Source organism: Diorhabda sublineata, chromosome 4 (genome assembly GCF_026230105.1).
Source record: "Diorhabda sublineata isolate icDioSubl1.1 chromosome 4, icDioSubl1.1, whole genome shotgun sequence".
Taxonomy (NCBI): domain Eukaryota; kingdom Metazoa; phylum Arthropoda; class Insecta; order Coleoptera; family Chrysomelidae; genus Diorhabda; species Diorhabda sublineata.
Window position 1 is genome coordinate 25,962,098 of NC_079477.1, and position 25,961 is coordinate 25,988,058.

The following is a 25,961-nucleotide window of genomic DNA, read 5'->3' on the forward strand; positions in this document are numbered from 1 at the left end:
GAATAATTTGTATACATAATTCAACTATTGATATCAGCTTGAGAACAAAATTTTCATAAGTAAAACTAAGAAGGTTAAATTATATGATATAGTTGGTTATTATAATATTGGGCCTCGACTCTCCAGCCAAGTACCAAAAAATGTTATAACTAGAACTTATGAGCAGACAGACATCTCCATTTATACAATTTTAGTATCTAACATCTTTATAGAGTAGATTTATCGCATTAAAAAGCTCTATATAATATTTATTAGAAACTTAATCCTATTTTAAACTCTGTTTATCGTCTTGATAAAGAAGAGACCAATTTTTAACTAAAAAAGAAGAAATCTAACATCTGTGACAGTACTACAAGCGCTTGAGTAACGATTTCAAAATTTGAGTTTCAATTTTTAACTCTGAACCGATTTATTCTATTTTACATTAGTTTTTACTTGAAAAATTTCAATATATCAATCCATAGTTTATATTTTTACGTTTTTGATTGATTTTCATCACAAAAGTTTGATCAATATGAATATAAAAATGGAATCGGAACAAGTGAAACCTTTAAGTACGAATACCGTAGAAAAATCAAAGTTTAAAGCGGACACGGTACCAGTTTCCGAGATTTCTATTAAAGAATTCCTTAATTTTTTAAGGACAGCTTATCAGGTAAGTGATATTCACTTACACAAAAAATATGAATATAATGTAGGTAATTCTAAACAAAAAATATGTTTTTTTTAAATCAAGCATTGAGATCAAATTTACGTTAGCATCAAGAGTCACACTATTTTCATTTGTTTATTAATTTTACTTATTGGGGGTAATAATAAGCTTTAATTAATAACGAAATAGGCATTTTATAGCACTAACCTAAAATTATATTTTGTGTAACGTAAGGATTGAAAGCCAAATGCTTGTAAAAAACTACTTCTTTTTAACATCCTGATTTATTACTTGTAGTTCTTAGGAATAAAAAATAAAGTCTATAATCGACATAATATTCCTTTGAATCATTTTCTATCGATATTTAGGTTCAAGATAGCATCGAAAATATTTTGACTGCGAATGGTATGTCAGATGCCATAGAATGGCTAAAGAGAAAAGAAACTCTTATGTTACTAAATCAAAACAGCGTCAGCTGTCAAACTACTATCGATATAAATGGCGATGGAGATAAAAAAGGTAAAAAAATAGTAAAAACGAGACAAACTCTTCTATTAATAAAGTAGAAACGGTGAAGGTTTTACATCACGTGATTAATACGTTGGCAATTTCTATAAATTCAGTAGAAATAATAGTTCTGACTAATACTCCAAAGGTCGAATTGGTAATTAAAAAAGAAATTAAATTTTTCTTTCTTCTTCCGTAAACATCATCAACCGGAAACCTCCTGGTCTATGTCACTAACGTATAGAATGAAGCTGTAGAGAAATATAGGGAAACCAGAGCAATTCCACTGGACATATGGAAGGCTTTTGATATGGTTTGACATGACAACCTCCTAAATAAATTAAGATCGTACGGTTTATCGTCCTTACTTATCGACTAGCTTAATAGCTTTCTCAAATACCGATCGATCCAGATCACACCTCAGAAAGGTCTGAGGTCATCGTTGATGCTATTCAGGGATGCACCTTGTCCCCTACTCGATTTCTTCGGTACATCTACTTGACAAAACCCGATCCAGTTGTTCAAATTAACTGCCCCAATAAACTCGGCTACTACCCAAATCCCTAGACAGTAACAATTCCCCACCATCAATACCGATCATGAAAACATTCTGGAATGGGGTAAAAGCAATCTAATTGAGTTCAATGCAGCAAAGAAGCCTGGAATTGTAGCTCAGGAATTCCTATTCTGTCTGGACGTAAAATATCACCATCACCGCTAATTCACTTGTTGGGTGTTGGCATAGACACGTCGCAGATTTAGCCAAGGCAGCTTCACAAAAACTTGGAGCAGTTTTCAAGACCAAAAACCTATATACTCGTCAACAGCTTCTAATCCTCTACAAGGTCCATATTTCTCCATCTCAGGAATATTGCTCGCACATTTGGAGCTCGGCTTCCAAGCATACCCTGAAGATACTCGACTCAATACAAAAGAGAGCAGTTCGACTTATCCAGAGTTGACCGGAAACTTGGACAGCTTAGAGCATATAAGAAAGGTCGCCGACTGATTGTTTCACCAATACTATCACGGCAAATACCCTTCCGAGCTGTTTAACATAATCCCGCCTAGAGTAGTTTTTACAAGACCTACTCGATAGGCAGAGGTGACTCGTAGACGTCCAGAACTTAAATTTATCGGGACCCATTTCTTTAGAGAAGTGCAAACCTGTGGAATCAGCTACCAAATCATGACTTTCCCGAACACTTCAACCTACAGATCAATATCCACAGGGGCATCTAGACACGACAAGCACCACTTTAATATTACTTGAATGTAAAAGGGTTTACCCTCATTTGCTTGCTTGTTACATAAGAAAAACACATAATTACAAGTATCCATAACAGACGTCATATATAAAATTCAAGCACATATCGGTATTAGAAACAAACAGCGCAGTTGCCACTCTTTGAAATATATAATATAAATAGATCTTGCCAAACCTATCTGTCCCTCTTGTGGTGCATCGAACCACAAACCTAAGAAATGTACAAAATCTAATTCCTCTACTTGCAAAAATTGCGACGGTTTTTCCCACGCTATCCACTCACGTTGTCCGAAAAGGATGTAACCTCCAAAGTCCCCTAGGAAACTGCCCCAATTACCCTGGAAAAACGCCCAAACCCTTTCTACCGACACCAAAATCCTAATCGAAATCCTGGCAACCACAATAATGAATGACATCTCCACATCTCGTGTGCTAGAAGCTGAAATGTTACAAGTTAGAACCAAGTACATCCCACTGAAGTACATCAGATAAAACCCTACCTCCCACACCCCCTACATACTCTTCGTGTATCTTCGGTGTATCTGCGGTTTCCCTGCAACCTGGTGAACCGGTTCTCCAGCCAAATGGCCGACGATATGTAATAACGCAGCTGCAGCTGAACCCACCCGCCACCTTTTGTATTAAAAATAAACAAAAAAAGAACTCAAAAAATAAAAAAAACCCAAACCGAGAAAAAAAACTTTTTGCTTGTAAGTCTTCTGGTCAAAAATCCTAAATCTTCGTTTTTGCTCCTCCAGAAAAGTTAGCAACCATCACAACCCCAACCCCGTAGAGGAGCATTCCTATATCAGGGACCACTCCAACAAAATCAAATTTTTTCTTATCCTACCAAATTCTATCCAACGAATCTCTCTCTGTTTTAAATATATGTTAACCTTAGTATAATGCCTTCTGAACCGATGAAAGAGGTTGAATTTATAACAAACTCTTGTGCTCGTAAATTAATCTGTTTGTCAGCCATATTCCGAAAATAACTGTTTGTTAATATACCGTTACAAATATAATCAGGCCCTTGATTGACTCAATTTTGAAAATTCTTCAGATATTTATAAATTGTACGTAATTGTAAACTCTATTTACATTACACTATTAAGTAGTAATTTAAGCATTCCCGGCATTTTAGGTATTATAAAATGTCAAAGCTCATCTAACCTCAAAATGCGATAATACGTTCAGTTATCCACGTTACGTTAATTATATCGTTGTCTCTTTTTAAGATCACTACTGTCAATTCAAAGAAAATATTATGTATGTCTTCCAGTTGGTCTTGTGAAGAAGACAATCGAATTTTTATTGTTATGTTTGATTCCAATTGCTAGAAGAAGATAGATAGTATATAGAAAATATGTGTTCGACAAATTGTAAATTGAGTCACGCGATGGAAGACCTCGACCGTTTCTGCTTCATTTATCTCTATTTTTGAGGCACTTTATTCTATTTTTAAAAATTTTACGTAGTCTTACCAACTCCTGGAAGTCTTTGCTTCTTCTATTGGCATTTTAGAATTCGTAATTCCATACATTACATTATTATATAAACACGATTTTTTAAAATAGACATTATTAATTTATTTGCTCACAATTCTTCGAAATAATGGTTCAGCTCATATATAATACTTCTATATGGACAGTTGGTATGGGAAAAACGTCCCTACATTACGGTGCCGACAATATTCATTATCTCTCTCGTTCGAGACACTTTTCATATATTGCGCATGCTTCAAGCGCACAAAAGATGCTCAGAATTAACTGACGCGCTCGGAGGAGAGAGATAACGATATAACATTTGTTTCCCTTAGTCGGAACTCCTTCCACTTATAGGAACTGTCCATATAGAAGTATTACATATATGGCTCAGCTATCACCAGGACCGGATTTGCTTCTGAATTATATTTCAATTTTTTTATTAAACTGAATAGTTGCATAGTGATCGGAAACGTGTTGAACATTACCTGTCAAGCCGTTTTTGATTTATGTAAACTATTAGTTTTTGACAAGTGTATTTTCTATACAGAATGTACAATTACAAATTGGAAATAATCACATTGAAAAAGTACAGATATAAAAAAATCTAGGGACTTGGGCACTGAACAGATAAAAGTAAAAATTGAAATTGCTCGCAGTGCATTTTATAAAATGAAAAACTTTTTTCGATGTAAAAACTCGAATAACGAATTGAAAAAAAAATGATAAAATGTTATATATACTCGATCCTTTTGGGATGGAGAAAAACTGGAAGCCTTTGAAATGTGGATATTGAGAATAATACTACGAATATTATGGACGGATAGAGTCGCAAATGAAGAAATTTCATGCGAAATGGCAACACAAAGAGAATTATTTACTAAGAAGCCATCAAATTAGAGTACAACGATACGAATTCCAGAGGAAGTGGTTTAACTTCGAACCAATTGTTTAGAGCAGCTGTAATAAAATACAAATAGTCATGATGGTCGGCAGCCTTTTTTCTAGAAGAATTTTCTACATTTTGGTTCCATTTTTATTCAAAACGAAATTATTTTTATTAAACTCAACGAGTGTTCAGTGTTTGGTGGTCTTTTTTTTAAGAATTACGATGTATATCCAGCATTTACTCACTTTTATATGTATATACAAATGGATATTATAATTCAAAACTAAATTATGCGAATAAATCTTCAAGCTTCAATTTTTTTTTCTTATTCTCTCGACCGAATTCAATCATTTTCTTTCTGACAAGGTTACAACTTAACGTTTGATCACAGAACACAGTTGATTTAACAAACTTCTGGTCTTGTTCTGTGTCAGTTTTTGCTCACTTTTCTCATGTTTCAGCTACTTAGCACAAATTAAAAGCGTTCCAGAACGTGTTGAGTTGAAAAAACGATGTTACCATATTCATTATAAAATTAATGATTGTTATTATGGTTTATGGAATATTTTCTAATAATTTGTCCACAATTTTGCACTTCGGAATATTAAATTTTAAAATGTTATAGAAATTTGTCGGAAAAAAAGTGCAGCATCCCTATGCGCCGGAGATTGCGAACCCCTTAAACGAAAACTCAGTGAGGTAATCTCCGAAGGCCTTCTGGATTCTGTATTACCTTACTTGGTTCATCCGACTAGTTCAAAAAAGAGTGTAGTATCAGTAAAAATGAACGAAAAAGCAGAAAAACCAGCAACCAGTCAATCTTCTACAACGTCAGTACCGCAAAGCGAAAAAACCTTATCCCGAAGAAGATCTAGCGATCCCATTCTTAAGCCTATTACTAATAAAACGGAATCCGAAGTCGAAATTAATGTTTGCGATGAACTAAAGTCCGCCAAAAAAACTTTTTACTGTAATCAAAATTTGCTGGTTTCAAAAATGGGATATTTCGCCACAGTGACGCAAGGACAACGTTTAGAAGACATGGATATATCTGTACATTGCGACATCGGGATATTTGAATGGTTAATGCAGTGGATAAAAAAAGATAATTTACCGAAAGAAGAATGGCCTCAATTAGAATCAAATTATGTTGTTCCGATATTAGTATCAGCTGCTTTCCTCGAAATGGATACTTTGTTAGAAGATTGCCTGTTGTTTTGTCACGAACATATGAACGAAATACTCAAAACTAACACCAATTTATCGTGTTTAAATGATACTGTTCTCACCAGGTAAGTATCCGTGTCACCGAACCATTTTCGAACTTTAACCTTCTTAGAAAAAGTTTCTATAACGTCGAAACATAAATAATATTATTTTAGATTAGCCGCCATGTATACTAACGTCGAAGTAGAAGCAATTAAAGATAAAAAAGATAAAATTCAATCGAGACTTTTCACCAAACTCATACAATCTCTAGCCGAACCGGAGCCAGAAAGCGTTAGAGGTCATTGGTGTTCTTTAGCGAGAGTATTTCGATGTGAAAAATGTCAATTGCTTATTACCCCCGACGTGGCTGCTAAAATACCTTGTTTACCGCCCTGCATGCGGCTTCAACCAGACGGAACCATAATAAGTTTACATATCAGGTAGTATTCAAGTCAGTCAACAAATTTGTATTAAGAGACAAAAATGCAGCGACAAAATTAATTTTTTAAAAGAAATAACAAAAGGGATTCGAAAAAGGGTTACTGCAAGTGTTCAAATTCATCCCCATCCATTTACGGCAACGGTTATCAACGGAGAGGCAAGTCCGGCAAAGCACGTCAAGCTGAAAGTTTCAAATTCTTCCTCAATTGCAGCTCGGAAGTCAGGAAGGGTGCGTGATCATGCGTGCAAAAAGGCTCCACAGTAAGAAATCAGAGGTCACATCACCGTGCGGGCCACGTAGCGAATCCTCATCTGCATAACATGCCGGATGTTCGCGAGTACTGAATCGTTGCCCATTTGACTCCGAACATTTTCAAATAACTTTAGCTCGATACGTGACCCTCAAAAAAATACGCGCATGGATACCTAAGCACACACACCCCAGGTAGGTTTAATTCTTCTTCAATGAAGACATGAGTATTCTGGATGTTCCAGTGCATGCAGTATTGACCGAAGTTGCTTCATCTGACCACAAAATAAACTACTGGAACTGCAGATCATCCTGACTGGTCTCCCGAGAGTCACAATTCAGATTGGTTCGGCTGCTAATCTAAGATCAGCGCCACTGTTTCCATATTTTCGTTAGTTGTTACAGATACCGGTCGTCCAGAACGTGGCGCGTCGGCAACAGAGCCCGTTTTTAAGAATTTCTGGTACGTCTTCTACACTTTTGAACGATTTGGTAGTGGTTAGTGCGGAAATTGTTCAAATTAAGTAAATATAGTTTCGTAATCCACGTTCGTACGCAGTTACGACGTAACAAAAAAAACTCTGTCTGGAAGAACGAATTTGTATCGGTTATTAATTCTGAAAATGCGTCTACTGGACGAGCACATGTTATCATGACACAGGCACAACATCCTTCGTTTCAATCTTTTTCGACGGCATTACCAGACTTATGAGCGTTGCCGGACTTATGCCGACCTCTATATTTAATATTAAAATTTCTTCCATCATTTTTTTTTTGTTGAATTGAAATTTCGCAATTTCTAAATTAAGTACGGCCCTGTTCTAAATTAAGGGGGCTTCACACGCTACAATGAATCCTAACAATGTGATTGACTGATTTATTGCTCTAATAAGTCTAAATTGTAGAGCACTGTTTACACGTTAAGATAAGTTGTAAAAATTTTTTGTCAAATGTCACTTACTTGTTACTACCATCCTCGTATCGTTACCAGAAACCATAAATTGTGACAATCTGAGCGTGTAAAGCCGCCTTTAGTTATTATCATGGTGATTGATAATCATCAAACGAATGATCAGTACTTAACGAATTCTATTGGAAGTTATGTTTTCATTTTTTAACGGCGATTATTATTTATTTTATTAACAATAATTTCACTTCTGGACAAGTTGCAAGTGCTGTTAATGTCATTAATGCTCAAACTAGATTTGTATGAGGGAGCTCGAATTTTGTTAATTAAAGTTTAACCATAAACTAACTACAAAATAACAAAGTGTGTAGTGCTATTATTATGAATTTCTATTAAATGTATATATTTTTTGAAATTTAACAATAATTTCTTCAATATTGAAAGTCTAACAAATTTATATTTTTTTATCACGTACTACTATTTACACAACAAACTTATTCTAAAGAATTTGTGGTTTTAATCAAAACTATTACTTATTTTTTTTTAAGAGATCCAAAATGGGATATAAACACTTATATCGTCAAATTATTCAAGAATTTAAAATCATGGAGAAAAGTATATTGGAGATTATGGGGTGATGCTCATTTTCTCTTTTGTTCAACTTGTTTACGATACTTTCCATCTAATCAGATCGGTTGGTGTCGTTATCATCCTGATACTCCACAATTTTTCACTTTGGACGCCCAAAGAGCACCACTACCTATAGGAAGGTTCCCATGTTGTGGAGAAAGGGCTTATAGGTTTCAGCTACTTGAAAATTTTAATGGTTGTAACTGTAGACAACATACGGTAAGTAAAGGTATTAATCCCATTTTTTTATATAGATGGTAAACTTTGAAATTGTTGACTGTACCATTGGTAAACTAATCATTATAGGTACTTGCCGAAGATGTTAAAGACACTGCAGTATTTGCAATGTTAGAAACTTATAGACATTTAATTGAAGAAGAACCTCCTCAATTATTATTTCCCGAAAAACTTACAAGACTCGTAGCAAGAGGTAAGATAAAGATTATTATACTAGATATAGTATTAGGGAGTTAATAAAAAAAATACATATAAAATATTCCACATTTTTATTATAATAGTTTCCAATATATACAGATATATTAATAATTATATTTTATTTAATTTTCCTTAAACATAATATTTGATTTTTCATTTTGACCCTACTCTGTTTTAAAATATCTTCTACTAGTGTTAGATCTGATTTTTCTAATTTGGGAACGTGGGCAAAAGCTTCTTCGAAGTGTCCTTTGGCATTATCAGATAAATAATCTTGAAAAATCTCTTGTAAAACCTCTAGGTCTAACATAGCTTGTTGAGCACCTTCTTTACTAAATTTCTGAACGCAAGACATTAATCTGTATAGTTCTTCTGCTATTGTTTCAACTATTTTAATCAATATAATGTCTAAAAGATTCGTAGATACGTTGATTATTTCTAAATGGACATTGATAAGATTATTAATACATTCTTTAGCATAAGGGCGTATATCCGTAGGAGTTATATTAATATCCCAATCGAAACGACCAAGATACATTGAAGGTTCTATAGTACCTACAAGGGGATCACTTTTTTGCTCCAAATATTTATCTAGAATGGATTTTTCCAACATTTCTAGATTATTTCTGTTTGTTTTAATGGGCGTTTCGATAGAAGTGAAACCAGTTTCTTTAAATTTTTCACAAATGTGATCTAAAACTGTAGTTTTAGTAAACATACAATTGGATAAAGTTATTAAAAGTCTGTTCTCCCAAGCTGGAATGTCATGACAAGGTCCCGATTTATGAGACCCTACAGGTGTACCAATAAGTTGAGAAACCACTGGAGAGCTATCGTTACAATCGTCATAATCTTCTGTTGATGACAAATCGTTCAAAACGTCGTAAAAAGCCGATAATATATTATCGACTTGCTTTTCAAGTTCTTTTCGCGCCGAAGGATTTTCTAATAATGAACTTTCCCTTTGTTCGGCCGATAAAGCCGATTCCTTAACTATCTGTATTACATCTTCTATTAACCTTAAAAATTCCAAAGGCAAATCCGTTACACCTGTATGTTTTCCACTGAAACTGATCTTCCAATTTTCTGGAAGCTGTTTGATTTGCTCGCAAGTTTTTTGGAATAATATACTCATACAATGGATGCGCAAGTCTATTAGTAATCCTGCTATAATATCCAGAGCTTCATTTGGTAAATCCAATTGAATTAATGTAGAATAAGTCGACCGAACTGATCTTAGAAGTTCGGGAAGATATAAAGCAACTTCATCACGTTCAAGACTACTTAAAGAACCATATTGAATACGTTCAGATTTGTCTAAAGTATTGGGAATTATACTGGCTCTAACGTATTTAGAAAAATATTCAATTGCTGTTAATACCATGTGTTTATACTCAACCTTAAATAGAAAAAAATATATGGATCTTAAGAAAAATAACAATTCGTTCTTACCTGTCGTCCTGCCTCAATTTTTACTTGTAATTCCCCAGAAAAATACGCAAGTCCTATCTTCCAAAAATCAGGAAAAATTTCCGAAGTTACTGCACAAATTTCATCAGTAAAATTAACACAAGCAGGTACTACGTTAACATCTATTTGTGACTTTGTGTATTTGGAAGCTGAGTTTTGTTTCTTAGTATTCTCAGATTTATCAGTGGATTTGTGGAAATTGTATATTTCTTTAAACTTCTGGTTAATGTGTTCCCATCTACTTTTAATCGCATCCCAGGCAGCATCAAAAGGACAGTCTAGATTTACTAAATGTCTTATAAGACGTTTTTGCTGTTCCACTGTTATTGGCATGGTTTGTAAATCTTTATGTAACTTTGTTTGCAGCTCAAATATACGCTTCTCGACTTCATTTAAGGCTTCCCTAAATATGGGTACTTCAGTTTTATCAAACAAATTTTTAACTCTCATATAATCATTTATGACTATGTCATAATCCCCTTTTTTAATATTCCTTTCAATAACACAAGGAAGACAAAACAAGAATTTGTATCTGTGAAGGACATTTAATGCGTTTCTGGTTTTTTCGGCTCTGTCTTTTCTGGTTAAAACATCGTCAAATAATTTGCGAGCTTCTCTTTCTGATTCTTTGATAGCTCTTTCTAATTTTATTGTTGGAGTGCTACCAAATACAGAGGCATCTTGTTCAAATTTTTCTCTCAAGTTGACGAGTGTATCGATTTGATCCATTACACTGTTCAGATTTGCTTTTAAAAACGAAAGTTGTCCTTCTTTTTGGCTCTGCACTTTCCTTGTTAAATATACTAGACCTGCTTTTAAGTCATTAAAACTTGTGGCCTGATGATTTTCCAAAAGAAACCAGGCTGGGGAGAAATTCTGACTCCCAATGTCTCCACATTTACCTAAAATTATTTTTAATTACTTAAAAAAGTGATAAAATTTATTATGAAATACCTGGAAAATAGGCTTGAAGGTCTTCTTCACTAATTTTGTTTTCTGTTTCTTCCACTGACAATCCTAAAGGATCTTCTTGTTGAAAACTACTTGGGCTCAAAGAATGTCGACCCCAAGAGTACATAGGAGTTTCTTCAACCCACACAGCACTTTCTTTCATAGGCCCAATGGTAGCTAAATGGTATCCCTTAAATGTAACATTACAAGTACCGGTGCCACCATATTTTGTTGTTACTATAACATCCCCTTTACCTTTTATAGGTCCTACAAAAATCACGCATAATTGATATTGTTCATACAATAAAAACTTATTGTACCTGAAATTGCTATAATTTTATTTGGAGACTTCCATTCTGCCGTTAAAAGACAATCCATGCCACAAATTGTTAGTCCTATAAGATCCGATGGTTTTCCGCCGAAATTCTCTCCTCTAATTTTAATCCTAGTCCCTGGAGGTCCTTCATTTGGAGACAAACCTGTAACTATGGGGGGCGGTGCCATACTTTTATCACTTTACGAAATTTCGAGCACGTTTTATTTTTCTGTGTTAAGATTACTTGTAACCATTTATTCTTTCAAAATTAAAACTATTTACAAATTATTACTACAAAAAATCATAAATTAACATTATAACCTTATTTTTCTGCTTCTTTTTAAATGTCAAATAGAATATATGAAAAACTAAATCGATGTGGTTGTCGGTCATTCGGATCAAGAAAATCTAGTAGTCATATTAAAAAAGAAGATGAGAAAGTTACTGTAACCTACAACATTAAAAATCTCTTTTTTAAATATTTTCCACAATATATATCGTCTCAAATGGGATCAGTAAAACCAATATTTCGTGATCTGAACGCAGATGATCCTGAACCAGAGACTACAGAAATAGAATCGCTTTGTATGAATTGCCATGAAAATGGAATGACTAGACTTTTATTAACAAAAATTCCATTTTTTAAAGAATTAGTATTAATGTCTTTTACCTGTGAACATTGCGGATACCAAAACAATGAAATTCAATCTGGAGCGCCAGTTGCCGATAAAGGTGTAAGAATATCATTGAATGTAATGACAAAAAAAGATTTAAATCGACAAGTAGTGAAAAGTGATTATACAAGTGTAAAAATAGCGGAATTAGATTTCGAGATACCCTCAAAAAGTCAAAAAGGAGAAGTAACTACGGTAGAAGGCATTATAGATAGAAGTATAACAGGATTAGAGCAAGACCAACCTCTTAGAAGGATTCAATTTCCCGAAACGGCAGCTCAAATTGATGATTTTATCAATAAATTGAAAAGTTTGAAGGAAGTAGAAACTCCATTTGTATTAATATTGGAGGATATATCAGGAAATAGTTTCATTGAAAATCCCAATGCTCCTCGGGTAGATAGTAGTTGTACTACTAGCTATTTCACTAGAAGTAAGGAACAAAATCATGAATTGGGTATATTTACTCAAGATGAAATAATTGAAGAAAAAGAAAGTAATATCCTTCACCCTATTGAAGAAGGAGAATTTACATTAGATGATTTAGAAGGGGAAGTTTTACAGTTTCCTACAAACTGCCCTTCTTGTAATTCTCCATGTCAGACAAATATGAAAATGACCAACATTCCCCACTTCAAAGAAGTTGTTATAATGGCTACAAATTGTGACATTTGTGGACTCAAAACTAATGAAGTTAAATCAGGAAGTGGAATAGAGCCAAAAGGGCTAAAGATAGAAGTAGATGTAAAAAGTAAAGAGGATTTCTCAAGAGATGTTCTTAAATCAGAAACTTGTTCACTAAGTATACCTCAACTGGATCTAGAAGTTGGACCACATGCTTTAGGAGGACGATTTACTACCATAGAAGGTCTCTTACAAGCTATGAAGGATCAACTTTGTGATCCTAAACATTCCCACATGTTCGGAGATTCTGTAGACCCTAAGTCCAAAAAAGAATTTGAAACATTTTTGGAAAAATTTGATGAGATTTTAAAAGGAAATTTAATGGTTACTGTAATATTGGACGATCCTGCTGGGAACAGTTACATTCAAACAATGAGAGATGATGACCAACCTGATGATAATTTGAGAATATTACATTATGAAAGAAGTTTTGATCAAAATGAAGAATTGGGCCTAAATGATTTAAATACTGAAAATTATGAAGCATAAAATCATCAATTTTTCCAAAATAAAATGTTTCATATGACTAATGTTATGAATAATAAATATTTTATTGTTAATGTTATTTTATTAATCTGCCCTTCAAATGATAATTGGAATACCTGATCCATTTTTCCCTATACCTAAAGTAACTTACCAGAAATTTTATCTGCCTTTAGACCCTAATGTTTCTGACAAAAAATTCGTATGTAAGAAAGTTTTCTGGTGGGACGGTTTCGAAATAATACCGCCTCGACCAAAGCTAGGCTTGTTAAGTAATTTCACAAATCGTTGTGATTTCTCACAAGATACTGAAGAAAGTTCTGGAGAATATAGTGAGGAAGAATCAACGACCTCAGGTTCATCAGATACAGAAGGAAGTGCTGAGAGTGACCCTAAACCAAGATTGAAAGTAAGTATGTAATCAACAGTCAATTTATTGAACTGTGAATCTTTTCGTCTTAGATAGAATTACACTCTATCTGTAGTTCTGTATTACAGCCTGTCAAAAGGAAGCCTAAACGCAAACTAGAGACAAGTGTCTGGCAGCCAAATATATCTGCTAGGAGTAATCAAGACATTCAACGTGCCTATGAAGAGAAAACAATAAGAGAAATAACGGAATTTTTGAATCGAAACATAATCATAGATACCCTCACCAAAGGAAGAGGGGTTTCTAAAAATTCAACTCCAGTAGGTATGTAGATGTAATATTCAGAGGGGTTACAGTATTAGATGTGATCAGTGGCTGCGATTTGAATATGATGTTGTAGAATGTTATTTGCCACTGACAACCATACTAGTGTAACATTTTTATTTAGAGTGAAGCTAAGATTTAAAAGTAATTTTTGTATATTCTTATTATTAAAAATGGGTTTTTGTTGAAATAACTGACTACACTTAAAGAAATAAACTCATGATTATTGGAGTGTATTTTATTAATTTTCCATTTCTAGGTGGAATTTGGGTGAGGTTAGAACAAGAATGGAAAGAAACATCACAAAAAAATAAAACACCAGCATTAACACTTCCTGGAAAAAATAGATTTGCAAGGGGGAAATAGAAAAGCTGTTGAACAAAATTCTGTAGTTACTTAGTAGCTAATAAAATTGTTTTTATGCTTAGGAAATTTGTTATTAAATATATATTTTTGTAATCTCATACAGTAGAACTGCCACAACGGCTGAGAAGGTATGCTCTAGGCTAGTGCTGAAGTGTAAGAGACTCCTACAGAACATGCCGAGTGATGACTGCAGGATCCAGCTCGTTTGGATGCCCGGTCAATCGGGCAACGACGGGGAGGAGTCACTCGCCAGATTGGTATCGACGAACTCACCAATGGGCACAGAACTCATCCTTGGTGTAGCTAAAGGCGTTGATATCGCGTCTCACAACGTAGTGCCGTTGGTGCATGGAGAACAAAACCGCAGACCACGTCACCTGAGTGCCCTGCACTCATAAGAGAGCAGTTTAAACAGGTCTAATGACATCAAAATATTCAAACCATAGCGCCAGATCGGCTTATCAAAGAACATCGGTCTTTGGTAACGTCAAATTGGGCATGACGAGCCTATCTGAACTATGAGGTAGAGCTTCATAAATCCAATTATGTCATTTCAACATTTCTCTTCGTTAATTTTTCTCCATACGGATCTGCCCTTTTTTTAATTTAAATCCTCTACTTCTTACAACCGCTTTAAATCTTCCTTGATTCTTTAAACCCTTTGATTAGATTTACTACAATTCAGCAAATGTTTTATTTCCTTTTTATCGGTTCTTTCCATTTATTTTTATGGATCAGCAAATAATTTTATCCATTCAGAATTAATATCTGTTTCTAAATCCTCATGGGTTCATAGTTGAGTACAACATAGGTCTGTCGCGATCTCCTTAAGGATTTGAATGAAAAATCAATTTTTACGACTATTTTGTTTATTTAATAATTAAAAATTACAACAATATACCTCATTGGCTGACGTAGGAGGAATAAACAAACATAAATTCTCGATATATAAAAAAAATCTGAGTAATCGATGATAGAATGTGCTTTTTAAAATCTATTTCTTCTCTGTGTTGATGGAACTTGATTGTAAAATAAATATACAATTAATATAATGGCTTTTATGTAGATTCAGCTAATTTTTCTGCTTTTTGTACAACTTCTTCAATTGGACCGACCATGTAGAATGCTACTTCTGGTAAGTGATCCAATTCACCAGCAAGGATCTTTTGGAAACCCTGTAAAAAACAAATTATATGAATATTTCTCTTCAAAACATATCAAAATAGAGTGTTCCCGTTACGTCGATTGCAGTATTGCGCGTTCACATTTCATCACAGAGAATACCTCGGACTGGAAGACAGTAATGAGTTACCCATGCAGCAACCTGCTCCCGCCAAGCCATTCTATTAATGGTCGCAGGCGCCATTTGGTCACTGCTAATTAAAATGATTAGAAACGTCCAGATTTTTGCGTGGCCAGTTGGGCGACTCTGCAGTTCTTTGTGAATTGACCAGAGTTATAAAATATTTATATAAATGGCTGTGACATAAATTACAGATAACTATTTTATGGTGAAAACTGAACATCCTGTACAATTAAATTCATAATCACCTTAATGGTTTCTTCAAGAGGTACAAGTTTTCCAGCGTGACCAGTGAATACCTCAGCTACTTGGAAAGGTTGTGAGAGGAAACGTTGAATCTTTCTGGCACGAGATACAGTAAGTTTGTCATCTTCAGACAATTCATCCATACCCAAGATAGCAATAATATCCTGTAAAGAAATTACATATCAAAATTCAAAGTTATTAAATGAAGTTTTTCAAACAATTATATTCATAATTACTAACTGACCTGTAAAGATTTGTAATCTTGCAAAATCTTTTGTACATCACGGGCTACTTTGTAGTGATCAGCTCCAATGATGTTGGGGTCCATAATACGAGATGTAGAATCCAATGGATCCACAGCAGGATAGATACCCAATTCAGCAATAGCACGGGACAATACAGTAGTAGCGTCCAAGTGAGCGAAAGTGGTTGCAGGGGCAGGATCTGTCAAGTCATCAGCAGGTACATAAATAGCCTGTACTGATGTAATGGAACCCTTTTTAGTGGTGGTGATACGTTCCTGCATACTACCCATATCAGTGGCCAAGGTTGGTTGGTAACCTACAGCTGATGGGATACGACCCAACAATGCAGATACTTCAGAACCGGCTTGAGTAAATCTGTTATAAATTATATAATTATGAAGCAGAGAAAGAAAATTTGGTTTCTTTTTCAATACCTGAAAATGTTGTCAATAAAGAGCAATACATCTTGTCCTTCTTGATCACGGAAATATTCAGCTACAGTTAATCCAGTCAAAGCGACACGAGCACGGGCGCCTGGTGGTTCATTCATCTGTCCGTAGACAAGAGCTACTTTGGAGGTTTTGTCTTTTAAGGAGATTACTCCAGATTCTATCATTTCATGGTACAAATCGTTACCTAATCAAATTGATTAACTTAATTCCAACATATTTTCATATTTTTTTTAAGACTTACCCTCACGGGTACGTTCTCCTACTCCCGCAAATACTGAATAACCACCATGAGCTTTAGCTACGTTGTTGATAAGTTCCATAATTAATACAGTTTTACCTACACCGGCACCACCAAACAAACCAATTTTTCCACCCTTGGCATAAGGAGCCAAAAGATCTACTACCTATTACCAGAATAAAATCATAGAGAATGTACAGGATATTGAATTATTTAATTTTGGAATAAAAATACTCAGATTCTAAATTCAAAACATACATACCTTAATACCAGTTACCAAAATTTCTTGTTCAACACTCATATCGACGAATTCGGGCGCTTCGGCATGAATGGAAGCTCTTTTATCAGTCTCAATTGGACCCCTTTCATCAATTGGTTCCCCAATTACATTCATGATACGACCTAGAGTAGCTTCACCAACGGGAATACGAATGGGGTAACCGGTGTCATTTACTTGTTGGCCACGGACGATACCTTCAGTACCATCCATAGCGATCGTACGTACAGTATTTTCTCCCAAGTGCTGAGCAACCTAAAAAGCAAAAAGAATTAGATCATTTAGAAATCAATGTTGTAAAGTATTTCTCCCAAATTAATTTATTTACCTCAAGGACCAGCCTTGGTGAACGATTCTGGACTTCCAATGCATTTAGAATTGGTGGTAATTCTTCGTCAAATTGAACATCGACGACGGCCCCGATGACAGCTACTACTTTTCCTTGTGTCTTTCCAGCTGCTGCGGCAGCTTTTGCAGCAAAATCTCGTTCTGGCAATAAAAAAAATAACCTATTACCCTTCGGTTTACGTAAGTTTCAAAATGGCGATCACTTGATAGGTGAGGGGTTATGTAACTACTAAAACTGGACGAAAAATAGTGTAATTTCACAAATTAGAATGATACTGGCCACTTATGCAAGCACACCACACTATTTTATTAAAGAATTAACAAAACTTGTCCCGCAAACTCAAAACTGGAATGATGGCGACCCGGGGCCCTACCCGGTAAAGTTCAGATTGAAATTACTTACTTTGAAGATTGTATGAAGAAACTACTTTTAAGGATTCAGAACCAACTTTTTCAATGGTTTTTCCAACCAAAAGGCTGGAACTTGCTCTTGCTACAGCACCCAACATTGTCCAACTTCGACAAGAAGGTAGACTGCAAAAATGAAGTTTAGATAATTACTTAATTCTGTTCACCACCGCTAGTAGATACTTCCTCTATGCGTAAAACTCGAGTGTGGATATTTGCGCAATGTATCCCCTCCTTAAACCATTCTTCTTTCTTAAAGTTTATAGAAGCACCAAATCAAAAACTAAAATTTTGTAAAGGTGACTTTATAAGCTAAACGATCATAGACAGGAGTATTGAATAAAGAAGCCATTGACAAAAAATATGTCAAAATAATTAAGTATTGGATATTTAAAAATAAGGTTAATATGTCGGAAAAAGTAGATTGGGCAAAATATGTTTCCGAAACAGAGAAAAAGGTAATAATCATCATTAATTTCATAGTTTCGTTCCAAGCTTAAATTCGGATGAAACAAAAATACATATTTTTGACATTAAGTAAGAAAACAAAGTGCAACTTAGAGTCGCTTGATAGTATGTTCTGAATGTGACAATCAATTTTATTCTTATATTATGTAAATAATGGGATATGCGACGTAAGTAAATAGAACCCTCAATATGTTGAGAAGAGTTGATGAAACCATTTTTGCGGCGTCTGACTCGATCAGTTGACCAAATTTTATAGTAAACTCGTTCATTTTAGTTGGAAGGTGTAGATATTACAAAAACAGAAGAGAAACCATCGAATGAGGAGCAAAAAGAAAATGATAGTGATGCTAACCCAGCTGAAGCCAGTCTCTTGGCAAAAATTATCAGAAAAGGATTAGTAGAGAATAAAAATGACATAGAAGTCCAAAGAAAAGATCCTCGATCGCCTTTATATTCGGTAAAAACTTTCGAAGCCCTAAACTTAAACCCTAATCTTTTAAAAGGTGTATACGAAATGGGATTCAATGCACCTTCAAAGATACAAGAAACAGCTTTACCTGCATTATTGGCAGATCCTCCTCAGAATCTCATTGCACAATCTCAGTCAGGAACTGGTAAAACAGCAGCTTTCGTACTTGCAATGCTTTCCAGAGTTGATGCATCAAAGAAGTATCCCCAAGTATTATGTCTTTCACCTACATATGAATTGGCTATTCAAACTGGAGAGGTAAGTCTTCATATTTACCATATTTATCTATTCAAATTATATCAAATTCACTGCCAAGAATAAAATTAGGGCCACCCTGTAGTTTTAAGTTATTTGAGATAATTTTATGTTTCTCGGATTTTTTTGGTTGCCACATAGTTTGCTAACTGTTGTTGAAAGTTTATTGAAGTTAATAAAATAAATAATTTCACTTTTCTATGATTTTTGTTGAAACAAAAGGTATTTTGATGCCTTCAGTAGTGAGGAATGGTTTGGATCAGATTTTACATCACATTCTGCAGATGAGGGTCTCAGTATCTCATGGAGTGTTCTAGAATTTATGGAGCCGGCACTTGTCTCCATAAACCTCTCCCTATCTCATCCCTAATGTGTTCAATAGGATTTAAGTCTGGACTGAGACTCCTCAGTAATTATGCAAACAGTGCGGGGCTGTGCACTATCATGCATAAAGGTTGCGTCGTCTCCATTAATAATCATGAATCATTTTCCTTGTGAGTGTCAATATATATGTCTCTCATATCATAGCTGAGCTTCCACCAAATGGAAATCACTCGGCACTACACGACTTAGAATATCTCTAGCTTTTCCGTCGCCAAACTTACTTAATTTGAAAAAAAAATACTGACTTCAATCCGCTATTGTCTAAGCAAAGTGTGTTTGTGCAAAATTCAACCTGGTAATCCAGTGTTCACGAGAAAGCGGCTGTCCAGTAGCTCTAGTTTGATAAGATAATCCAGTAGTATGAAGTCTGCTCCCAGCTGTCCACTAAAGTATGTTTACATTTCTTATTTCTTGTAAATGATTTCAAAGGGAAACTGGTATAACCATTTGGTTTTTTAAAGCACTAGAAACGAGAATGTGATCACCTCTAGCTGTTGTACTCTTGTCTTGTGGTGACCCAGGTCTTTTCGTGAGCAAACCAGTCTCTTGTACTGCTACCATACTCTTTGCACTCTCAAGATACTTACACCAACGTTTCTCGCCATTATGTACTACACAATACTACACGAACAACTTGCAATAGACAGATGAAACGACAGAAACAAAAAAATATACGGATAATGGTTCCTAGGAATTTACATGAGGGGTGGTTTATTTGTCAAATGCTTATCAAAACAACAAAAACCTGTTTATACAAGCAATCAGTTAGGAAACTATGGTACAACCTAACATACAACCAAAAAAATTTCTAAAATAAATTATGAGGTGACCCTAATTTTATGCTCGGGAGTGTATATTGTTTTGAAACGATTTGATTTTGATACTATTAAAATTGTATAAAAATAATAAGGTATTTAAAGAGTAATGTAAAAATTCGAGGGAACAATTATACTCATTATAATTTATTGTAACTTTTTATTTAAACAGATTTTATATAATAAATTGTCAAAAAAATTCTGACCAATCCTGTTTATAGTATTAAAATTCATTATTTAGAATGTGTAAGTATTAATATTTCATGTAGGTAGCTGCCCATATGGCAAAGTTCTGCCCAGAAATTGAAATGAAGTTTGCAGTAAGTGGAGAAACAGTCCCTAGAAACTCTAAATTAACCGAACATATAATAATTGGTACTCCAGGAAAAGTATTAGATTGGGGTACGAAATTTAAAGTATTTGATTTAAAAAAAATTCGAGTTTTCGTACTGGACGAAGCAGATGTTATGATAGCCATCCAGGGACACCAAGACCAGTGTATTAGGATCCATAAGATATTGGATGCTGCTAATTGTCAGATGATGTTCTTTTCAGCAACATATGATTCCGAAGTAATGGATTTTGCTGAACATATTGTAAAGAATCCTATTATAATAAGACTAAAAAGAGAAGAGGAAAGCTTGGACAATATTATGCAGTACTATGTACAGTAAGTAAATTTGATATAATAGTTTTCATATTTTGATTGATACAAATTTTACTTTTTTAGATGTAATGGAGCAGAAGATAAATATAACGCCATAACAACAATTTATTCTATGGTAGGTGTTGGTCAAGCAATCATTTTTTGTCATACAAGAAAAACTGCTGCTTGGTTATCAGAAAAGATGTCCAGAGACGGACATGCAGTAGCTGTTTTATCTGGTGATTTAACTGTAGAACAACGTATAAACGTTTTAGATCGATTTAGGGAAGGTAAAGAAAGAGTACTTATAACAACAAATGTTTTATCTAGAGGAATAGATGTAGAACAAGTAACCATTGTCGTAAATTTCGATCTCCCAGTAGATATGAGCGGAAAAGCGGATTGTGAAACGTATTTACATAGAATTGGAAGGACTGGAAGATTTGGTAAAAACGGAATCGCTATAAATTTGATTGATTCTCAGAAATCAATGGAGATTTGTAAAGCAATAGAAAAACATTTTGAAAGGAAAATACATTTCTTAAATATAGAAGATTCGGATGAAATTGAAAAGCTTGGTAATTAAGATTAAATAAGTAATTGAATGTCATATTCTTTGTATTGAATAAAAATTATGTAATGTACTTTTTTATTATAATAATTAAATGAGGCAACATATCAATTTTTTTATTTTTCTGCAAGTAACATAGTAGGGGAGGATGTACTCAAGGGTATTTTTAGCTGCAGTTCCGAGTCCTACAGATGTAAAAGGCGCCCGACCTATATTAAACATAACCAATATAACTTGTAACAAAACTAAAAAAACTATTGGTGATATTCATACTGAACACACTTTTTTTACTATCACTACACCAGCACTCACAATTACATTCGCTGAAGAAAGTTATCGTCTTCAGAGAGTTCAATTTCAGTCTCAGAAGACTTGGTTATCAAAATGAGCGTCAGACAGTGTAATTGTGAGTGGTAGTGTAGTGTGAACAGTGTTCATGATGAACAAAAGGTAGTCACGGGGACTGCCAATAGAATTCAAAACTTCAAATTCCAAAACATTATTTCAATGATCAAATATTAAACATCATTTTTCACATGTTATTTTGCTTCATAAACTGGCACAGGAAATTGTACGGTTTGCGCTAACGTAAAATCTTCCTGCGACTCTCGATTTATCATCTTCATACTTTTCCTTTCGCAAATGATCTGATTTATTCCAAATGGAGGTATCAACTCACCTGTTCTCATTATTATATGGTTGGTCAAATGAAAGGATAAATTGAGACATTCCATTATATTCTAACTTAAAATTCAATAAAAAAGTGAAATTATAAATTGGTAAACCTTCAAAAAAATAAATCACTATTCCATCTATTTAACTTCACTCGAGTTACGTGAATTTTAACTTCGGTTTAATGGAGTTTAGTTTTTTTTCCAAATTGCCCATTTCTAGTACAAGATAGGTACAATATCGCGTGTATTGAATAAAAAAAGAAGAAGCCGTTTTATGAACACTTAACCTATCTATTGAATTAATTTCTTATTATTGAATATTTGGTTCGTTATATGTGATTTCTAAATGATATAAGATGTTTGGAAGTGTCAATAATTTAGATGTATGTACTAAAAATTGAGCTTTGCATAATTTTTTTACTATTTTTTGTTTACAGGATGAATTAGAGTTTGATACAAGATTCTTTCCTGTTACTACTAGTACACAAAGCTTAGAAAATGTAAGCGAGAAACGGAAAAATGATTTAATTCAGGAAGAGAAAACAAAAAGGTTCAAAATTGATACACCGCAAAATGTAGGCAATTCATTAGTAAAAGTTCAGAGTTCAGAAAATCATGGAAAAGAATCTTTTTCTCCCAGTAGAGTTGCTAAAAGAATGTTTCCAGGCCCGGCAGGTTTATTAACTGATTTGGGTAATAACTCCGAATCTACATGTCACAACACTTCTGATAATATTGATGTAAGTTACTTACTTATAAAATTTTAAAATATTGTCATCTATTTGTTTACCAAGGATTTTCTCTTATGCTCCCAACAAACTGTGTCAACATTTATGGACCGACCTTGGACAATGATGAAGACAGATTATTACAGTCACAGTACAGAGCAGTTGTATGATAAATATACTATTAGTTGGATTAAGAAAAAATATTGTGCAAAAAATGTTTCATTCATTTGTAAAGCTCCATTTTTAGCAGCCGTTATTCAGAATTTGGAAACAGTTGATGCCAAAATTCCATCAATTCACATTACCTTGAAGGACCCCACAGGTAAAACACTAAATAAATGATCAATTACCAACCTTATTTGAACTATAAGTCAATGAAACCCAATCAAAAATATGCATTTAAATATATCTGTTAAATACTCAGATTTATTATGGATTTGAAAAAGTTTATAACAGATTTTCAAAACTTTGTCTCCTATTGTTCAAATATTAGTGATAGAAAGCTTTTAACCATTATTATTAGTATAATTATTAATTTTCTCCTGCATATAATGTGTATGGTACCATATATATCTTTGTAAAACCTCCCTAAATAAAAAAAATGCAAATTAATTCCACTCCAAATCATAACACCTCCTAACTAGGTTTGGTGCCCTTATGGTACTGTTTTTGATTGTCTAGGGTTGAAAAAGGACCAATTGAAGTTCATTTACGTAGTAAGTTTGACTTTGGTTCACCTTTGTACTGAATTTTGATTAATGCTGCACAATTTAGTTATTACCAGTCTTTTAAGACTTTTGTTGTAACAGTTTATGTTAAATTGCTACTTAAACTTGTGGCAAGCTGATTATTCGGTTCCTGAATTTAATTTACCAAATTGTGCATTGCCTCTACCAACATATCGTAAAAATCGGATTTTATATAGTCTACACAAAAATAAGGTCTTAAAACATTGAAAAAACTTCCTAAAGAAGTATTTTTATTTCATGGGTGTTGAAAAAATTAATTTTAATCCAATATTGAATCAAAAAATGGTACCTAGATTTAAAATACAAACAATTTGCTGTAAATATGTTTTTTTAATACTTTGGTTGAAAGTATGCATATTCTGCACCTACTTTGAGGCATAAAGTTGAAGATTAGTTCATTCTTAAAGCTGCACATTAGGTTCTGATTGCATCATGGTACATGGTGCAGAAATCTCAAACTTTATTGTAGTGTAATATACCATTTTTAGGTGTGATAGATGGTACAATACTTTACAGTTTCTATAAGGGCATTTCAAAACATTTAACTGTTGGGTCAGTTGTGATTTTAAAGCAATTTGGTGTTTTGACTAATCAGTACGGTCACTGTCTTACAATAACTGCTAATAATTTACTAGTGATTTATCACCGCATAGAAAATACTACAGACTGTGATAAGGACAAAAATGATCACGTAGAAAAGATGGTATTCCAAAAATGTAGTATGGATGATATATTGAAAGAGGCACATGATGCTGAAGTTTTACAAAGACATACTGATAGTTATAAACAAAAACCAACATTTTCTAACTCAAAAACGAATAATATTGATCACCATCTGATGACAAATACTTCATTAGTGTCGAATAAAAAGAATAATAGCAATTTCATCGTCCCAAAGTTGAACAAAATCGTCTCAACCAATAATTCTAGTTTATTAAATCCAAATGTATTACAAAATATGGATATTTGTCAAAATACTTTAGTCAGTACAGGACCATCGAAAAAATTTGTTTTCAAAAAAACTGACCATAGTGTGAATCCACCAATCGATGCTGAAAATATAGTTATAAGTTGTAGCCAGATGTCAGTTAAAGCTGATAAAAAAGACACCGAGATATGGAAAAATGTGTTGGAAAATGTTGATACCGATTCGTTGTTTGGAGATTTTTGATTTTTGTTATTTTATTTTTAATGAATAAATATTTTTGTACCATACTTTCGCATTTTTATTGACCTAGGTATAAAACAACTGATTTTTTTAATCAAAATCAGGCGACATCCCTGATACACAAATTAAATATAAATTTGTATTTTCCTTACTAAAATTTTAGATTTAAATTGATATAAATTATTGTAATATTTCTTGCTCTCACATTTATGACCAGTAGGCACCCTTTTTATGCTTGTTTACAAAAAAGCTAATTGGGGGTAACCAAGTGGTCACTCTATTACAACAATGCCAGAGTCAACGAGAAGTGGCTGATGTGCTGATCGTGAGTCAGTCTGATCTTTCCAGAGTTCCAAGAAACGGGTAACTTTCATCGAAGATGCGGTTCCAGAAGAAAAAAATGCACATCCGAGAGAATGACTGATTCATTATCAGCATTTTACTGAAAAATCCTAAGTCCAACAAGAGCTCAGAGAAACTCGAGGAGTGGCTGGATAGTCAGAATAAGACTTAGGCAACTAACCTTGAGCCAAAAAGGAATTGGATTTCCAAAAAAAAATCTAAAAATGTATTTTTGATTGGTTACATACATACTTTGTGACATTCTGCAAAAGACCAAAAAGGTATAATTTTTTCACATATTTATAATGCAACAAATATTTACAGCAAATTTTGACACAATCTTTTTTAAAAATTCCTAAATTGCAGCAAATATTTTGAAAATAACATAAAAATCTAAAAATTTATCTTTGATTTCTTGCAAACACTCTTTGGCGACATTCTGCAAAAGACAGGTGGTACAAAAAGGCATACACCCTTCCACATATTTTATTTTAAACAACTTAATCAACATAAAATAAATATATTATGTTTACCTTTTAATAAAAAATAACATTTGTTTACTTATTGTCACAATTTATGTGAATATAATTGTTTTATAGTAATTACCTTCAACTGAAAAATAATGCGAATATATTATACAGTACTGACAAAATCAGAGATCCAAAAAATTATGAAAAATCAGTAGCGGATCAAGATGAAAACGTAAATGGATTAAAAGCGTTAATCACTTAATTATTATGTTTCTTATTTCTTAATCCCCTACTGATTACTACATTCTACTACTTACAAATTAATTATTAGCTATATACTGGCCCCTAGTACTGGCAAAAAAGTATACCTATAATAAATAATACAAAAAATAGATT

General features: G+C 33.6%; 6 protein-coding genes across 6 annotated transcripts; 4 read left to right on the plus strand and 2 right to left on the minus strand.

Annotated features, from left to right (window-relative positions):
• Positions 1-514: 514 nt before the first annotated feature.
• On the plus strand, positions 515-14,370 carry LOC130443334 (SANT and BTB domain regulator of class switch recombination). The gene is made up of 9 exons (XM_056777902.1): positions 515-655; positions 1,021-1,171; positions 5,425-6,091; positions 6,182-6,448; positions 8,155-8,455; positions 8,543-8,666; positions 13,426-13,658; positions 13,748-13,943; positions 14,203-14,370. Exons 1-9 carry the CDS (start codon positions 515-517, stop codon positions 14,307-14,309), a joined length of 2,187 nt encoding a protein of 728 aa, XP_056633880.1. The 3' UTR covers positions 14,310-14,370.
• On the minus strand, positions 8,724-11,768 carry LOC130442477 (exocyst complex component 2). The gene is made up of 4 exons (XM_056776629.1): positions 11,413-11,768; positions 11,096-11,359; positions 10,124-11,043; positions 8,724-10,070 (listed from the first exon to the last, which is right to left on the minus strand). Exons 1-4 carry the CDS (start codon positions 11,594-11,596, stop codon positions 8,790-8,792), a joined length of 2,649 nt encoding a protein of 882 aa, XP_056632607.1. The 5' UTR covers positions 11,597-11,768; the 3' UTR covers positions 8,724-8,789.
• On the plus strand, positions 11,824-13,326 carry LOC130442478 (zinc finger protein ZPR1). The gene has a single exon (XM_056776630.1). The coding sequence runs from the start codon at positions 11,915-11,917 to the stop codon at positions 13,253-13,255; it is 1,341 nt and encodes a 446-aa protein (XP_056632608.1). The 5' UTR covers positions 11,824-11,914; the 3' UTR covers positions 13,256-13,326.
• A 789-nt stretch (positions 14,371-15,159) lies between the features above and the next one.
• Positions 15,160-18,033, minus strand: LOC130443132 (ATP synthase subunit beta, mitochondrial). Its single transcript, XM_056777615.1, has 8 exons — positions 17,822-18,033; positions 17,399-17,559; positions 17,056-17,325; positions 16,797-16,959; positions 16,538-16,739; positions 16,103-16,478; positions 15,861-16,022; positions 15,160-15,484 (listed from the first exon to the last, which is right to left on the minus strand). The coding sequence occupies exons 1-8, from the start codon at positions 17,925-17,927 to the stop codon at positions 15,368-15,370; spliced, it is 1,557 nt and encodes a 518-aa protein (XP_056633593.1). The 5' UTR covers positions 17,928-18,033; the 3' UTR covers positions 15,160-15,367.
• Positions 18,034-18,124: 91 nt separating this feature from the next.
• LOC130443133 (DEAD-box helicase Dbp80) lies at positions 18,125-21,541 on the plus strand. Its single transcript, XM_056777616.1, has 4 exons — positions 18,125-18,284; positions 18,569-19,021; positions 20,487-20,887; positions 20,948-21,541. The coding sequence occupies exons 1-4, from the start codon at positions 18,234-18,236 to the stop codon at positions 21,447-21,449; spliced, it is 1,407 nt and encodes a 468-aa protein (XP_056633594.1). The 5' UTR covers positions 18,125-18,233; the 3' UTR covers positions 21,450-21,541.
• A 721-nt stretch (positions 21,542-22,262) lies between these two features.
• On the plus strand, positions 22,263-24,800 carry LOC130443134 (uncharacterized). The gene is made up of 4 exons (XM_056777617.1): positions 22,263-22,491; positions 22,546-22,848; positions 22,903-23,158; positions 24,074-24,800. Exons 1-4 carry the CDS (start codon positions 22,465-22,467, stop codon positions 24,754-24,756), a joined length of 1,269 nt encoding a protein of 422 aa, XP_056633595.1. The 5' UTR covers positions 22,263-22,464; the 3' UTR covers positions 24,757-24,800.
• The last annotated feature ends 1,161 nt before the right edge of the window (positions 24,801-25,961 follow it).

Excerpts from the sequence above, each read along its gene's own strand:
- LOC130443334 (XM_056777902.1), top strand. The coding sequence starts at position 515 with ATGAATATAAAAATGGAATCGGAACAAGTGAAACCTTTAAGTACGAAT. Across the intron at positions 656-1,020 it reads TTTTAAGGACAGCTTATCAG|GTTCAAGATAGCATCGAAAA; the intron begins GTAAGTGATATT and ends ATCGATATTTAG. Across the intron at positions 1,172-5,424 it reads TGGCGATGGAGATAAAAAAG|AAATTTGTCGGAAAAAAAGT; the intron begins GTAAAAAAATAG and ends AAAATGTTATAG.
- LOC130442477 (XM_056776629.1), bottom strand. The coding sequence starts at position 11,596 with ATGGCACCGCCCCCCATAGTTACAGGTTTGTCTCCAAATGAAGGACCT. Across the intron at positions 11,044-11,095 it reads CCTTCAAGCCTATTTTCCAG|GTAAATGTGGAGACATTGGG; the intron begins GTATTTCATAAT and ends AAATAATTTTAG. Across the intron at positions 10,071-10,123 it reads AAATTGAGGCAGGACGACAG|GTTGAGTATAAACACATGGT; the intron begins GTAAGAACGAAT and ends TTTCTATTTAAG.
- LOC130442478 (XM_056776630.1), top strand. The coding sequence starts at position 11,915 with ATGGGATCAGTAAAACCAATATTTCGTGATCTGAACGCAGATGATCCT.
- LOC130443132 (XM_056777615.1), bottom strand. The coding sequence starts at position 17,927 with ATGTTGGGTGCTGTAGCAAGAGCAAGTTCCAGCCTTTTGGTTGGAAAA. Across the intron at positions 16,740-16,796 it reads AGGAGAACGTACCCGTGAGG|GTAACGATTTGTACCATGAA; the intron begins GTAAGTCTTAAA and ends CAATTTGATTAG. Across the intron at positions 15,485-15,860 it reads CTCTTGAAGAAACCATTAAG|GGTTTCCAAAAGATCCTTGC; the intron begins GTGATTATGAAT and ends TGTTTTTTACAG.
- LOC130443133 (XM_056777616.1), top strand. The coding sequence starts at position 18,234 with ATGTCGGAAAAAGTAGATTGGGCAAAATATGTTTCCGAAACAGAGAAA. Across the intron at positions 19,022-20,486 it reads TGGCTATTCAAACTGGAGAG|GTAGCTGCCCATATGGCAAA; the intron begins GTAAGTCTTCAT and ends TATTTCATGTAG. Across the intron at positions 20,888-20,947 it reads ATTATGCAGTACTATGTACA|ATGTAATGGAGCAGAAGATA; the intron begins GTAAGTAAATTT and ends TTACTTTTTTAG.
- LOC130443134 (XM_056777617.1), top strand. The coding sequence starts at position 22,465 with ATGTTTGGAAGTGTCAATAATTTAGAT. Across the intron at positions 22,492-22,545 it reads GAAGTGTCAATAATTTAGAT|GATGAATTAGAGTTTGATAC; the intron begins GTATGTACTAAA and ends TTTTGTTTACAG. Across the intron at positions 22,849-22,902 it reads ACACTTCTGATAATATTGAT|GATTTTCTCTTATGCTCCCA; the intron begins GTAAGTTACTTA and ends TTGTTTACCAAG.